At 36.4% G+C, this 15,984-nt stretch overlaps 3 protein-coding genes across 6 annotated transcripts; 1 reads left to right on the forward strand and 2 right to left on the reverse strand.

Moving 5' to 3' along the window:
• Nucleotides 1–35: 35 nt before the first annotated feature.
• Nucleotides 36–8,794, forward strand: LOC111781711 (uncharacterized). Of its 2 annotated transcripts, none has more exons than XM_087119960.1 (10): nucleotides 36–468; nucleotides 1,063–1,106; nucleotides 1,285–1,375; nucleotides 1,458–1,575; nucleotides 2,755–3,401; nucleotides 4,521–4,803; nucleotides 5,154–5,406; nucleotides 5,975–6,136; nucleotides 7,692–8,141; nucleotides 8,253–8,794. In XM_087119960.1, the coding sequence occupies exons 1-10, from the start codon at nucleotides 288–290 to the stop codon at nucleotides 8,541–8,543; spliced, it is 2,520 nt and encodes an 839-aa protein (XP_086976086.1). In that variant the 5' UTR covers nucleotides 36–287; the 3' UTR covers nucleotides 8,544–8,794. The 2 variants fall into 2 exon arrangements, with proteins under 2 accessions (XP_086976086.1, XP_086976087.1); XM_087119961.1 differs by having other exon boundaries at nucleotides 8,256–8,794.
• Nucleotides 8,795–9,199: 405 nt separating this feature from the next.
• On the reverse strand, nucleotides 9,200–12,395 carry LOC111782312 (coatomer subunit zeta-2). Its single transcript, XM_023663171.2, has 6 exons — nucleotides 12,245–12,395; nucleotides 11,357–11,516; nucleotides 11,029–11,176; nucleotides 10,837–10,914; nucleotides 9,677–9,761; nucleotides 9,200–9,565 (listed from the first exon to the last, which is right to left on the reverse strand). The coding sequence occupies exons 1-6, from the start codon at nucleotides 12,245–12,247 to the stop codon at nucleotides 9,506–9,508; spliced, it is 534 nt and encodes a 177-aa protein (XP_023518939.1). The 5' UTR covers nucleotides 12,248–12,395; the 3' UTR covers nucleotides 9,200–9,505.
• Nucleotides 12,396–13,017: 622 nt separating this feature from the next.
• LOC111782313 (pterin-4-alpha-carbinolamine dehydratase 2, mitochondrial) lies at nucleotides 13,018–15,807 on the reverse strand. 3 transcript variants are annotated; one of them, XM_023663173.2, is made up of 6 exons: nucleotides 15,646–15,803; nucleotides 15,538–15,584; nucleotides 14,259–14,344; nucleotides 14,048–14,171; nucleotides 13,855–13,923; nucleotides 13,018–13,286 (listed from the first exon to the last, which is right to left on the reverse strand). In XM_023663173.2, the coding sequence occupies exons 2-6, from the start codon at nucleotides 15,542–15,544 to the stop codon at nucleotides 13,180–13,182; spliced, it is 393 nt and encodes a 130-aa protein (XP_023518941.1). In that variant the 5' UTR covers nucleotides 15,545–15,584; nucleotides 15,646–15,803; the 3' UTR covers nucleotides 13,018–13,179. The 3 variants fall into 3 exon arrangements, with proteins under 3 accessions (XP_023518941.1, XP_023518942.1, XP_023518940.1); XM_023663174.2 differs by having other exon boundaries at nucleotides 14,048–14,111; nucleotides 15,538–15,807; XM_023663172.2 differs by having other exon boundaries at nucleotides 15,538–15,803.
• Between the last annotated feature and the right edge of the window lie 177 nt (nucleotides 15,808–15,984).

Consider the following 15,984-nt stretch of genomic DNA (forward strand, 5'->3'; position numbering starts at 1 on the left):
ATAAAAATAATATTTTAATTTTATTTATTTGAAGAGAGAGAAAAGAGAGGGAGAGGGAGAGAGAATAGAGAGAGGGAAAGGGTTTTCGCTGCGTAACAAAAAGCAGAACGAGAGTCGAGAGAGATAGAGAAAGAGAGTCGTATACAGTGCTTTGACAAACATATCTTCTTATTGACACGGCGGAACCCTAGCGGGAGACGGACTAAGAGCAGCCCTTTTGAAACGTTTCTCAGATCTGAACCTCCGGCCGGCGAGGGAGAGAGGTATCCAAAACATAGTCAAACAGTATGGGTGCTAAAGGAGGAGGCAAAAGCACCAATGGAACGTCTGGAATTCCGGCAGAGTGGCGGAAGATGGTCCAGAGCTTAAAAGAGATTGTAGGTAACTGTACCGACCAGGAGATCTACGCTACCCTAAGGGAATGTAATATGGATCCTGATGAAGCTGTTAATCGTCTTCTCACGCAAGGTCTCTTTTCTAATTCCATGTCGATGGCTTTCTCATTTTTTCTTGCGCCGGGAAGGTTAATCGTTCTTTTGTTTTAGCTGCTGGGTTTTGCTGCAAGAACCCTAGGTCGTTAAACCAAAGCTCGTACTTCATTATATAGGTGTTTTATTTAATGACTTACTAGTCGCCTAACTTTGTCATCGATCGTTGCGGAGTTTTTTCACCTTCTTTTTTGTTTTCAGTTTTAAAGTTGAAGGTTTTATTTTTTACTGCAATCGTTGGTGAAGTGGGACTAGAAAGAATACCTAGTTTACTAGGTAGTTCCGTTTTAGCACCGTTGTCGTCAAGCCTGGGAAACATTTCACCTTGTGTCCTACCTTGTCCTTTATACATCGTGCTTGATGGTTCATGTTTTTGTTGTTTTAAACCTTGCTAACTTCTGTGTTCGTTCTTCTATTACCCATTAGAGCCATTTATGCCTTTGGAGATATTAAATACATGTTATAGAATGAATTATCTGCTAGGACATTTTTGGTTGTGTGATGTGTTAGAGTCACATTCTGTGGGACTCTGAAGGCTCGAAGATTATATTAATTTTATTCTATCGCTGTGTAGACCCTTTTCATGAGGTGAAGAGCAAACGAGAAAAGAAAAAAGAGGTGCGTATGTGAGAGGATTTCAGATGTTTGTTCTAAAAGTTTTTATCATGTCGTCCATCATTGCATTTTTTGTTGGTTTAGCTGGCTCTAGTGACTAAATTGTCTTGTTCAAAATATTATCATCCTCTGATCGTTTTCTCGACTGTTTACCCCATTTCTCTTTCCCTTGCCTCTTCAGAATAAGGATCCAATTGATTCCAGATCTCGTGGTCCTAGCATCCCTCCCAACCGTATGAATAAGGGCAGTACAGATCGTTATGCCGGTCGTGGTATGTGAGTGATATGATGCTATGGAGATCAAACTTCACATAGTTTTCACTCAAGGTTGACCAAATTTCATTGTTTTTCTAGAAACTGGTGTGTTGCACAGTAAACCTGTGTACAAGAAAGAAAATGGAGATCATGCTGGTTCGTCTTCTGCATCTGGACAATCTGGAAGCCACTCATACTACCAATTTCCATCTCACAGGTTAAACGTTATGAGCTTGTGTTTAATTTTTCAATGGTGAATTACTGAGTACTGTGCAATGCAATACCATAGTTGAACGTTTTTCATAGATAGATGGACTCTTTGCTTGTTATGTTTCAAACAAGTATACAATTAGTTTCTAATCAGTGAAGGGATCTGTAGTAGCCCTTTGCTGGATTTTTTTTACTTTCTTCATTTCTCGTACTTCACTATGTTTTTTCATATGCAACGCTTAATGTAGACTAATAGGAAATAAGTTTGAATTTTGTGTCTGAATTACAGTCTACAAAGAAGAGGAAAAAATATTACATTGCTGTATGCTAAATGCAGGCTACTGGCAACTCATGAAATATGATATCTGTCCCAAAATAGTAAATGAGCATTTATTGTCCTTGATGCGACTAAATGTAGATTTATTTTTGGGCCCTAGGCTGAAGACTCCCAAATGGCTATGAATTCTGGCCCTTTGGGTTGGTGACTCATGTTCTTAAGTATTTAGGTTTCTGACTTTTGGATAGTTTTACCAGTCACAATAGAAATTGTTACGTTCTGGACATGTTTCTTTCAATCATCATAACAAGGTTTATATTATATTGTGGATCCAGTTTCTTTTTTAGGTAGTTTTTGTTTTTCCCACCCCTGTGTGAAGGGCATGTTTCTAAAGATTTCTAAGCATTTTTTGGAAGATGTTTGAATTACGAGTTAGGCTTGTGGGCCTGTGTAACTTAGGATTAAATAGGTGAGTTTTCATAGTTAAGATTACTTAGCCCAAGGTACAATCTCATCAGTATATCTGCTAAATAAACCCAAATTACATAGTAATTCCAGGCTTGTAAAACCTATCTCTTATGCTAGGTTTTTATGGAAATGAAATTTTATTTGTTTCGTGTTATCTATTTTCAGGTATGATGTGGAAATAAATAAAATGATGACTGGCACAGGATGATTTTTCATAATTTTCAATTAAAAATATTATTTAACAATTATAAAAATGTTATTTAACAATTTACTTCCAAACATGAGAGGTGTATGCATTTATGCTTGTTTGGGTGCTAAAACTATACAAGATCTATTTACCCCAGTTGGGACTTTTGTGCATTGTTGGATTATATATTTGGTTTTAAAGAATATCTTAGATGAACCGAAACTGGTCTTATATACCCTTAATCACTATTACAGCAACAATGCGGCTACAGAAAATAAGTTAGCAGGATTAGGTGTAGGAGATGGAGCAATCTCATCCTCACAGTCCACTTTTGGCTATCAATCTACCTGGGGTGGTCAAGGCCAAGTATCGATGGCTGACATTGTCAAGATGGGAAAACCTCAGGGAAAGAGTTCCTCGGTGCAAAACACTTCCCTTCAAGGTGCTAGTTCTCTTAACAGTATACCATTTCAGTCCACGCCATCACACCAGAATTTTCATTCAGCCCAGCATCAGGCTTCCACAGTTTCAGAAGTTCACTCTGGACCAGGTATTGTGAGTCAGCAGGCATCACTCAATGATGAATGGCCCTCAATCGAGTCTCCTCAACCTGTTAGTATCTCTAGTACGATAGAGTCGCCTGCAGTCTTGGAGTTGCATTCAAATCCAGCCAACTTATCATTGGATGCTGCTAGTCAGCATATACATCAAGACAAGGTTCAGGTGGTTGAAAGTGGTTCCGTTGACACAGTTGATGCAAACCATGCTGCTCATGCTTCTTCTATATTGGGTAGAAATATTCAAGAAGATAACTCTGGGGGTACCTCTGTGTCAGATAATAACTTATATGAGGATATGAGCTCCTATTTGCCTCACAGGCATGCTATTGAACATGATGAAGGTTATTTTCCTTCTCCTAGTCTTTTTTTTTTTTTTTTTTACTGTCAAATTGTCTGCATTAAATTAGTTTTGAATTCCACGAGTAAATATGAGGCGTTTTATTGATGTTCTTTGTTTTTTATTATTGGAAATGATTTAAAATTTAAATCGGCAGATGTTAGAGTGGTGATTTTATCTGCCAATTTTTTCTTTCCCTTTATTTCTAAATTGCTCTCAATTTTAAACTCCGTTTTTTGTGAGAGAAGTGTGTTAAATTCCATTTTCTTATTAAAGAAATGTTTCTTGAAGGTATTTTCTTGTTAACTTCTTTATGAATCCTATGGAGTTTCTATAAACCGCGTCATCTCAAGGTTCAATTTACCGTCTCTCTCCCTTCAAAATGAGATGGTTTAGATGTGAAACAGCTATCATGCAATCTTGAAATTCAATTTGGTTAGAGTATCTCATTTAAGGTTTATTTCTTCTTTTGATCTTAAAAGAAATTGAATTTTGTTCTCTTTCGTCTTATCAAGCGCTATTGTGCAATAAAGCAGATTCACTCTAGCTTGAGGCCTGTCAATTCATATAATTTAAGCTTCTCATGTTCCACCTTGGTATTCCATTGTAATTTAGGTCTTATTTGTCTAGCGGAAAAAAGTTAGTTTCTGTATGTTGGAATTTTGGTTATGTTGAAACTTTTGAGGTTTTTGATGGGATGTTGAAGGAACTCACTGAATGTGATATATATATATATATATATATATATATACACACACATTGCAATGTATTTTTATTTTCATTCTCCCTTTGGGTGGAGAAATCCTTATTGTAAGTGTTCTTGATTTAAAGAAGAAAAAAAATTCAATGATGACATTTGACTATATATTTTCTGCCCTTGAAACTGTTGTAGAATAAAAAGAGATTTAATGTCAAACTACAGCATATCTGATCTATGCATCGATTTGTTTACAGAAGTTTTTGATTTAGTTAACTATTCTTCTGTTTGATCTGTGTTAAGTATTCTAGTCCATCCCTTGATACTTTTCGTTTCTTGTTTTTTGTTTCCTAGTAATGGTAGCCGTTTAGGGTTTAGCTTTCTTACATATTAGACCAACTTATAGTTCTTAATTACTTTTTCCAGCTGAAGACGGCGGTTCATCATTGTCTGCAAATTTTCAGCAATTGAGCATACAGAAGGAGGACCAGGGCTCACCACCTGAAGAGGATAATCCTTCTGTAGTAATTCCACATCACCTCCAGCTTCACACCCCAGATTGCTTTCATTTGAGCTTTGGAAGTTTTGGATCTGGGACTAATGCTACCTTTTCTGGTTCTGCGGGTTTTTCAAATGAACCTCAGAATAGTAATGTAGAGGAGATTTCTGTGCCAGCAGACGTCTCTTCAGTTGGTCACTCCGAGGCTAGGTATCTTTTCCCAGAAACTATTGTTCTTATTCTAAATAAAGCATAGGCGATGGGATATGTACACAACATGATAAAATTATGGTGATGAAATTTTCTAGTGAAGGAAAACTAGGATCATGGATTCGATATTTATATGAACTTTTATTCGTTCTAATGAATTTCACGTGGAGAGTATGTTTTAGTTTATGATATTTTCATATGAAAGACAATTTAACACTATTTCTAGTGTTGAGGAAATTATTAACTTGGTTCTGATGTATTGTTTACATTTTTCTTTAAATGATTTAACGGCTTAAATTAAATTGTTCTCTTCTCTTTTATTGGCAATAATTTCATTAGTGTACTTGCAGAAATTCTGAGTATTACGAGGATGGTGGTACTAACTCAGATGGGAACCTAATTCATAGAACTAGTGCTAGCGGTGGATATTACGAAACTCCTGCTACTCAAGCAGAGGTTAAGCAGGAAAGCTCTGAAAATACTCAGGCTAGTCTATATGCATTTCCATCCTCTTCTCCAGCATTTAGTTATGAGAACAACCAACCATCAGAAATTCCATTTATACAGAATAGTTCAGAAATGCAGAACCTTGAGAGAGCGATGGTAATTTCAAATATTTAACTTTCTATGGATCTGTTGTACATGTTTTTGGAGTTGGGGCATTTGAATCTGCTCTCTTTTGCCCGTGGGTGAAATTTTCTTGAAGAATCGTAGTGGCTTGTTTGGAGAAATGATTGTAGAACAGTTTTGTGTTTTCTTGTTTTTGGAACCGTTTTCAAGGTTTATACACACATACATATAAAGAAACCAGCTATCCTTGTTAAACATGAAAGAAACTGGTCTTAAAGAAGGGTTATCAGAAGGCTTATAGACGTGCATTGTTGGCGCACTTCAGTTACTGGGCAGCACGCTATCACCAACAATTGCTTTTTTCCATAAATGCTTATGGCGGTTAATACGTTTTAGTATATCCTCTATGATTGTCAGTAGCTTTATAACTCTGAACGAGAAATGTCTATTTTACTTTTATCTGTATTTAAATATAGCATTATTGTGGGCACTGATCATGCTATTACTGCCTTTTTGTTTTTATTTCTGTTTTTGTTCATGTGTAAGTGTCTGTTCGGTAGGATGCCTTCTCAATCTGAAGTATTTTCTCCATTTTTGGCAGCTAGCATACACAAATAATTTATCCAACAATATGTTGTTGGCTTCCACATCTCAGACAGTGAGGGAGGATCCTCCATATTCACCTTTTCCAGACACACAATCAGTGCCAAAGTACAGCAATGTTGCTTCTTCGATAACTGGCCCCTCCATGGCCATGCCAGAGGTGCGTTCTTTTGCAATCAATTCATACCCTCAATTTACCATATTGTTGAGAGATTGGATACCAGTCGCATGACCCCATCCAATACAACTTCACATTGATTCTGTTTGTGAAGAAGATACTAATTAAGAATGAAATACAATTTTGAATTGTTAACTTTGTTTGCATCAAAAAATATTTGATTATATTGCATCTGCGGCTTGACTTCTTTTGATACAAACTCATAGTGCTTATGTCTGTGAAGATAGTAATTAAGAATGTAATATAATCTTGAATTGATAACTTCATTTTCATTAAATAATATTGATGATATTTTTTTTTATCCTTGAAGTTGCTTACTTTGTTCTCCACTTGGCTTTTGATTTTCTACCCAATTTCTCGCCTGGTAGCTGAATATTCTTAGTACCCAATTTGGAACTGGTGACTTCTGTGAGATGGGGGGATTTTTAGGTGGATCTTAATTTACTATGGAACTGTGCAATAATATTTTTGTTAATTTTCTTTGAAAAATTCAGTTAGAGATTTTATGTCAATTTTACCATCCAGACCAGTTTTTTTATGCAACCTAATGTTTTTTCCCCCGAGGAACCAAACTAAAAAAGCATGGAGCTGTACAAAATGAGGCTTGAATCCACACCTAAAAGACCTAACGGGTAATTAGAGAGTCCTTGAAGGTTGACACCCAAATAGAAACATTAAACCTAGCCAATGGCCAAACTTTGTCCCAAAATTCTTTGTTTCCTTCCAAGCCATAGACCCCAAAAGATAGTCCATCAGCGTGCCACATAATTCCTGGTGGATGTACAAGGACCTCCTTCACCATAGAGATGTGCTTCTTGCTTTTTGTCAAACAACTGAAAAAACAATCACAGATAGAGCGAGAAAGCTGATAGCCCAAGGGATCTAGTTTCTCAAATGCTCTGGTATTCATCCTCCAAAGAGGAGGGACCACACAAAGAAAGACATCTAGAGGAGGACGGACCATATCAAAGATGGAAGCATGAGCTACATGATTACCCCGATGGAAATATTAGGGACTCATGCGGAAGAATGTCTTCCCCAAAAAAAAATCCCTAGCAAGGAAAGAAGATTCACGACATTTTTCATTTCCCTATTGGACAAAGAATGAAAAGATCCAGAGAAAATAAGGAAGATGTGCCCCAAGAAGGAATTAAAGATATGACTTCCCATCATTGTCACCATCTATGAGATGGCCTTATTAGTGTAATTGATGAGAGAATACTTAAGTTTGTACTATTTCTGATGTGGGCAATTTTTTGAAAGACACTCCATTACACTCCCCAATTTCTTTGATCAGTTCCAACCCAAGTTCTAGTATGCTTTGATAAATGATTGCCTACTATTTTGAACTGTGAATAGTATCACTTTAGTATCTATAATTAAATGAATAAATAGTCATGACATTGTACACCTTGTATCAAGGAGTTGCATTATCTAATCCCGGGACAAATATGGTATTTTAAATACCAATAGGGAAGAATCATTCCCTTGTATAGATTCATAACTTTCTCCGATCATCTTTTTGTTAAATTTTCAGGTTCTAAGAACAAGTAGCATTTCTACTTCTCAGCCTACTCCACAGTCTAATGTTGCAGCAGGACCGGCCCTTCCACAACACCTTGCTGTTCATCCTTATTCTCAGCCCACACTTCCTGTGGGTCATTATACTAATATGATTAGCTACCCTTTCTTGCCACAGAGCTACACATATATGCCTTCTGGTTTCCAACAAGCATTTGCAGGTAACAGTACATACCATCAAGCTTTGGCAGCAGTACTTCCACAGTACAAAAATAGCATTTCTGTTAGCAGTTTGCCTCAGTCTGCTGCAATTGCTTCTGGTTACGGTTTTGGAAGTTCAATTAGCATTCCTGGAGGAAATTTCCCGCTGAATCCTCCCACAGCACCAGCAGGTTCATCCATTGGCTATGAAGATGCTATAAGTTCACAGTACAAAGAGAGCAATCATTTACTCTCCCTCCAGCAGGTAACTTTTTGAACTGTTTAAGCAGTCTAGACGATGCTATTTCATACTATATAGCAGTAACTTTACATGGTTTCTTTTTTTTTTTTTTTTTTTTTTTTTGACAATCTATAGCAGAATGAAAACCCGGCGATGTGGATTCATGGGCCTGGTTCCCGAACAATGTCTGCTGTTCCCGCTAGTGCATATTACAACCTCCAAGGGCAGAATCAACAATCTAGTGGATTCCGGCAAGGTCAACAGCCTTCACAACAATTTGGGGCACTGGGATACCCGAACTTCTACCATTCCCAGGCGGGTATGTCACTAGATGGCCAACAGCAAACACTCAGGGATGCATCTCTGGGAGGCTCTCAAGGTCAACAGCCCAAGCAGTCGCAACAGATATGGCAAAACAGCTACTAATAGGCTGAGCGTGTCGTAGTAGTGGTCAATCAGAGGTGCTCTTATGATCTGGCATTAATTAATTAATGGAATGTTATTAATTTGTCTGAAGAGATCGACTGGCCACTCCCCTGTGCCACGAGGTTGTATTTTACACAATATCATTGTCTGCTTATGTTTTAACGAGGTCTGCTAATTTGGATTAGTGAACCACTCTTTTGAGCTCCTTTCTCTCCTAGTTATATGGTATGAAGAAGCATTGTTTTTCCGCAGTTTTAACCTAGTTTCACATTAATTTAAAGCTTTTACAGGGGATTTACTGTTTAGTATTGACAAGGCTCATTTGGCTTATATAGTGATACCATTATGTTTATGCTTCATCATGATGGTTGAAAGACCCCTTTGAAACAAGTACAGTTTTACCTTTGTACCGAATTCTTAGTTCTCCGTTTGTTGTGTTTATCATTTGGCCTTTTGGGAGTGAAATCATTTGCCGTGGCGTATTGCTTTGTCCCTCGTGCTCTTATCGTTTGTTCTTGGAGCCTAAGTTATGCTACTTAATTTTTGCCCCATATTATACAGAAATGAATATAGAGAGACATGGGCACAGTAGGATATATGTTTCTAAGGATTAATTACAACTCTACAAAGAAAGTTTACATCAAGAAAGGCCATCCTTGAGTAATGGATCCTCAAATCAAATCAATTAATGAACTATAATATACATCCGACATCTAATTTTATCAAGTTTACACGAAACAATTCAATAAGCACCATTTATGGAAAAAGAAAGGTATGAAGTAAAAGTTCCGATAGCAGGAACTTCAAATTACGAGAGATTGTCTATGCAACTGAAAAAAGAAAAGAAAAAAAAAATGCAACTCCAAGGTGATGGGAACGAACCACTCTGTGTCGTTTTAAACCACTAGTCGGATCAAAGGGTATTTTCTCCATGCTCCTCCCCCCATGAGCATGCGTATACGTCATGTAAGAAGAGATTTCGTGAGATGTTCACGTGCAGTTGCCAGTGCTTGGCTAATTGTCTGTGCATAAGAATGAGTTAGTCTTACATCCATTTGTCTTACCATTTCAATTCTCAACGTTCGAAATTTCGCTTTGAGGAAAACCCACACAGGAAAGAGGGTTAATAATACCTGCTCAGACAAAGGAGCTGAAGAATCTATACTTTGAGTTGCAACTTTCCCAGCAATGACATTTCCATCGGTCTCAAGAACAATACTTCATAAATATAAAGCAGTTTAAACTAGCTCGCAAAACAACCAGTGCCATCACTAATTGAGTAACTTTAAAGACAAATGGAACCTCAAACTAAAAGACTTGCAATTGATAAAATGGACAGAAATTTTAAGACAATGCACGTATCATGGATTTGTACTGCATCTAAATCTAGTGATATTGCCGTTCAATGAAATAAGATATCAAACGCAGTTGCATCCTATGACCCTCTCTCTTAAAGTTCTACTAAAGGGAGGGATAGAGAATCAAACTTCTGATCTTTAAGAGAGGTTACTAGTTACCTTAATTATCACTAACATAAAATATTTTCAAAAGTATATTTAGCATTAATAGGTATTCCCTTTCATTTTTCTTGCATAAAAATAATAGTAGAAGAAAATATGCTCGAACAAACGTTTTCCTTGAGTGCATTTAGGGAACCAATATTTAATCATTGGATGACACTGTAGAGGAAGAGGGTAAATTTGGTCAAGTAGAATGCTTGAATGAGAGCTTTGCTACAATAGTAATCATGATAGATTCTTTCCTAATAAAAACTTGGTTTCCATACCATCGCAACCTCGGATGCAGTTCTTACTTCTATAAACTTCCATCTTATTCAAGCAGCCAAGGACAAAGAGATAACACACAAAACAATTGTTGGAACAGCTATACTAAATCTATTTCAGTACTATAATACTGTTTTAACTCATTGCTAGTTTGTAGCATACTCATCGAGTGAGGTTGTCCAACTCATTACTAGTTTGTGTGATGCTCATGGAGGGAAGTTGTGCCTCATGACAAGGTTCTAGAACTTCCTTCCATATTCCATAAAACAACCATGATGACATCTTACTCAAATAAAACAACCTTGTAAGATATCTCCTAAACCGATTGTATCGAGTATACATATTTCATTCCGAATATATGTATTTAAATCTCTTACGTTTTAGATAAAATCAAGATTAAAAAACTATTCACGGTACATTTTTGACAAATATGCTTAAAAGCTCAAGAAAACTAAACAGAACAATAGGATTTATGAACTTTAAAAGCATGAAATAAGCTAAAAACATACCCTCCATCAACAATTTCATCAAGGCACAACAAAATAAGTTCCAAGTTTTCACGTGCTTCCTTCTTTTCCACGTGACCCCTGAAGTAGAAGCAACGCACATTAAATGTGAGCGTAAGTTTGCATTGAAATACAGAAACTACAGCAGGGAAATTGATAACCAGTAAACAGTAGTAAGTGTTATAAAGATAAGACCTAAGGAGAAGGCCAACAGCATCAAAGAATCCCTGAAGAACAGTCGCCAAAATGAGCTCATTCTCATATTCTCCACCAGTGACAAAAAAGTGTAGGTCTTGCACAAACTTGTAAACAACAGTATTGCTTTCAAACATCGTTATCTCCGCTGCAGATAAACAATAAATAACAAGTTAACAGGATATAGAAGTATCAAACTTTTCTAAAACTACTTGGAGCATATTTCTTGTTTTATCTCAATGCTATCTTGGTTCTAAGAAGGTAATAGTTCCATGGAAACGTTAAGATGGTGAAAAGAGAGGCTAAAAAGCCATAAACAATGGATTACCTTCATTTCGAGCATTGCTCTTTTGAGTTTTGCTAAATAAAGATTTCTCAAAAGATTCCCTTGCATTATTTGTTGGCCACTCATCTGAGTAATACTTGACAGCCACACGTTTCCCCTCAGAATCCAACAGGAGAATATTTTTTATTGAAGGACAGGAATCCTACATCAAAACCACAGACAGAGCAAAGAATCATCACATGAAAATCCATAGCATTTGTAGTAATACTACAGGTATGCATATCAGCGATTCAGCATCATAGTGGCTTTATAGCAGTGGCCTAGGCGTCCGATTGATGATCTTGACGAGGAAACAAGCAAGAATTATGGCTTTGTTATGAGTGACTCAGGCTGCCCCAGCAACAGCGAGGTACCACTCTAACATAAGAAAATTCTAATCGTTCATCATGATTCAAAACCCAAGCCGACAGAATAACTTTTGCAAGCTTATATCTAATTTCATTCATCTTCTCATATGGAATTCAAAAGTTCACCCTGGCAAACCACAATAGGAAGATACATAACAGTGTTCATTTGAGGGAGAGAAAAAAATTGGCGATCTTCCTGCTAATAACATCCTGAACATCGGATCATTCTACCTCCAAAACCAAATATTAGCGCCCAGATGAATGTGTGTGCATGAATTAGTTTGATCCGATCAGAGATTCTAAGCGATCCAATTATAATCACAATCTCAAAAGTATACACTATCGAATCAAGCATTATGAGAGATAAAGAGAACAGCATTGGAAGAAATGGGTTCAAATCGGTGACAAACACACGTGAAGATCGTAGTATCAAATTAAATCAACGCCTATAACGAGCTCAAGTGCAAGATTATGAATCACAGAGGGGAAATCAAATACGGAAAAAGTGAAGGGTAGAATTTACCATTGTTTACAGTTGTGTGTAAATTGCAAACGATTTGAAGAGATGGAGAAATGGGTTGAGGTTTGTGTTTATGAGGCGGATTTTTAAGCCCCCAGACCTGTCCACCATTGGATCTCTATTAAGTATTAACAAACGCTTCGGATTGAATTTGGTTCTGTAATTACGTAAAAACTGAATTGAAAAAATTAAAATAAATTTTTATTTTAAAATCTCATTCAGTTCAATCTCTTATTTTTGGGGAATTATAAAAGAGATTTGGTATGATTTTTAAATTTAAAAACTAGAAGCACTTTTAATGGTATCAAATTATCAATTTGTCGCATATAAAAAATTCATAAAATTTTATTGGCATAATCGACGTTCTCACTCACACTCAACTACTCATTCCAGTGATTACGACAATCTATTAGGACCGGGTGCATGCATGATCGCCCTCCTCACTCTCACACGACCAGACAGCTTCATTACGCCACGCTCACATGACTACTCACTCCCGTAATTGTGACATTAGAAGTGGGTTCATGCAATAGTAGCTGACTACTATGACAAAAAAAAAAAAATCTTTATGCCTTATAACTTGGACTTTATAATTTTTTTTTTTTTTTAATTATTTTTAAGTTGTTGCTTGAGGAAATGAGTTGTTCTTTGTTTTTTTAGAACAAAAGTAGTCCAAGTTCATGATGTACTTAAAATTTAGAGATCCACGGATCATCTCAATCTAACTACAATACGTCCACCTACCTGTAGTTAAAGCTCAAAATGGCACGCCAATAGAAAAAAGAACAGCAATTCTTCGTTAAACTCCAAAAACAAAATAAACATCTTTCAAACTGCAAAACTGAACTAAAGCAACGCGTAATGTATGAAGAGAGAACCAGGGGATCTCGACTTGGGACAAGAACATAAGGTCGAGTGTTGGAGTGTTTGGTTCCTGATCAACAGTCATGTTGACTGCTAATAGAAGCGTTCAGGCTCAGTAGGTGATGAGCATCGAGCTTATTGATCTTGGAAGCGAGTATGAAGTCATTTTCAGTCAGTCCACCTGCCCCAAAGTGAATTACGTCAAACACAATCTTACAAATACTTAATTGGATATGAAACAGGATACTACTAACTTTATTTATTATGCAAGGAAAGGAACCAATTCAGAAATAAATTAGATGTGTTGCAGCTCCTTGATAGATAAAGAACAGTTATAAAGGTCCTCCCAAATTCTTCGAACCATATTGTTCCAATTCAGGAGGTTTCACCCATTTTTTGCTCTTTATTTAGGGGGTGGGGGTAAAGAAGAGGAATCATCCTGCATATGGTATGCTTTAATAATACTTTAGTTATTATACTCACTGTCCGGAAATGTTTTTTTCCCCATATGTCCACATAATTTTCACGGCTCAAATCAGCATACTAGAAATCTAACATTCATACAGAGTACAGAATATTGTTTCATGAATAGGAATTTGGTTATAAAATTTAAGATGGTCAAACTTCACGTTCAAATGGTTTTTTAGACAGTTTAATTCAGACCATTAAAATTATGAGTGACACAAATAAGTCTAAGTTTAATGTTTAGGGGATTTTTATTTAATGCTGCATAAACAAAGAAATCTTACCTACTGCGTCTGTCCATATCTCAATCGTTACGTTGTTCCATCCAACTAGATGAAGATTAGGGTGATGGCCTGCGTTGAATTATAGAATTCAGATTTAGACCTCACTAAAATTCATATTGCAATAAATGAATCATGGTGATTCATGAACAATAGAAGAGTGCATCATATATTTCGAAGATGGAAAGCAAGATACCCTCTGCTTCTGCAACTTCGGCTATAAGTTCAAACAACTCCATTCCTTTAAGAAAACTCTTCACCTTCAATGATCGGTTCAACTTTAGTTTACCATCTTCATTTATAAGGTTCCACTCAGACAGCTTTAAAAAGAAAAAGTAAGACAAAAATGAATGAAATGCATAACGATGATACATTTTCTTTTAACAAATAGAACAGTCATCACATACCTCTCGAACCAAACCTTTTGCTGCATCCTCGGTCATTGGTCGCAAATCCTTTGAGTTGCAAGGAACACATTTTTTTTTCGTCAAATCTGGCACATTACAAAATAGTCGATTATGTCACATAAGCAATGATGTATATGCAAATTACATTATTTTCCATTCAGAGCTTTTCAAGTCCAGAGAATGGACATGAAAAACCTTTTCCTTGAATCAAATTCGCTAAACAAGCAGCATGTTGTAGACATGGGACAGAAAGGAGGCCCCAATAAGAAGGGATCCTACAGGTTCCCTGACAGTAGAAGTATGCTCTGGTTGGATTAGTCATCAACCAGAAAAAGTATCATGCGTAAATAAAAAAGAAGGTTGACACTTTGCAGTAGCTGCTTCACAAATTTCAGTGAGCTTAAGGGCCAACCCGCACCTTCTCCAGTACAAAGCATTCTAAATCCAGAAAGTGATTTCCTACTAGATGATAAGCTCACATGCTCCCTACAATATCCCAGTAATTCGAGAAATTGGACTGTACATACACAAATGACCTCTTTCTGAATCTAAAACGAAACGCATACTAACGAAACTTCAATATTGTATTGCTATTTATACAAACGTCAAGGTACTCATTCATTACTAATGAAACAAGCAAACAAATTCACTTTTGTAGAAGGCTGCACGTAATGGCTTCAATCACGAGTACAGCACGAAATATGGGGCCTGGAGAATCAGACTATGGCAGAAGCGTCTAAGCAGTGTCCAAAAAAGTAGATAATCCACCAAAGATGAGCAAAATAAGATTTCTAAAATAATAATATAAATTCCACTTCGGTCATAGGCAGTATGTATTCCACTTGAAATTATCGGAGCTCAAGGTTTCAAACGTTTGATCCATCACAACATAATTATCCTTTCAACTATAAATTTTCGATCAATTTTTTATTTACGCACACATGCATGCACAGAAAAGATAAGCAAACTGTTCAATTGCGTAGGCCAGACAAAACAACGAGGCTAGTCTTGATTTCAACGCGATATAACTAGAATCGCAGATCCACCACATCCTAAATCTGCGTAATCGCAATTGCTCATTCAAAGATGAAAAAAAAAAAAAAAAACACCAAAAACGTCGACGTCAAATGTGCGAGTCAGTCATAAATTCAAACACCTAGCATGCAATACATCTAAGCCAACATTTACACAGATTGCCGTTTCGTCTCGACTAAGAGATCATCAACATTTCATCGAATGATAAAGAAAAGATACACTTGAATTCGGAGAAACGAATTACCGTTCATTATGTCGATGGATGAAGTGAAACAGCGACGAAAACGGAACCTGCAAATTCAGAAATTAGTAGAAAATGAAAGTGTGTGGATTAGATGATTTGTGATACGACCTTGGTTTTGAAAATCAAGCGCAGAGGAGAGTGCGAAAAAATAGGTCATCGCGATTTGCAGATAAAATTGTATCTACGTGATGTTGCCGCTCAACGCTTCCAACTTCCAACTGAACACGTGCGCCGATGACCGCCAAATGTTGGAATTGATAACCACGGCCATTTTAAGTGGTTGATTTTCTTAAATTAGATAATTATATCAAACATATAATTATTATAAAATCCAAATTATTGGGTTTTTTATCAATAGAAAATCGATTATTTATTCATATAATCTAATTTTGATAAATCAATATTCCATAGATATTTTAAAATTTTGTCAATATTTTGTTTTAAAAA

This window comes from Cucurbita pepo, chromosome 19 (assembly GCF_057944985.1).
Source record: "Cucurbita pepo subsp. pepo isolate OVF chromosome 19, ASM5794498v1, whole genome shotgun sequence".
Taxonomy (NCBI): domain Eukaryota; kingdom Viridiplantae; phylum Streptophyta; class Magnoliopsida; order Cucurbitales; family Cucurbitaceae; genus Cucurbita; species Cucurbita pepo.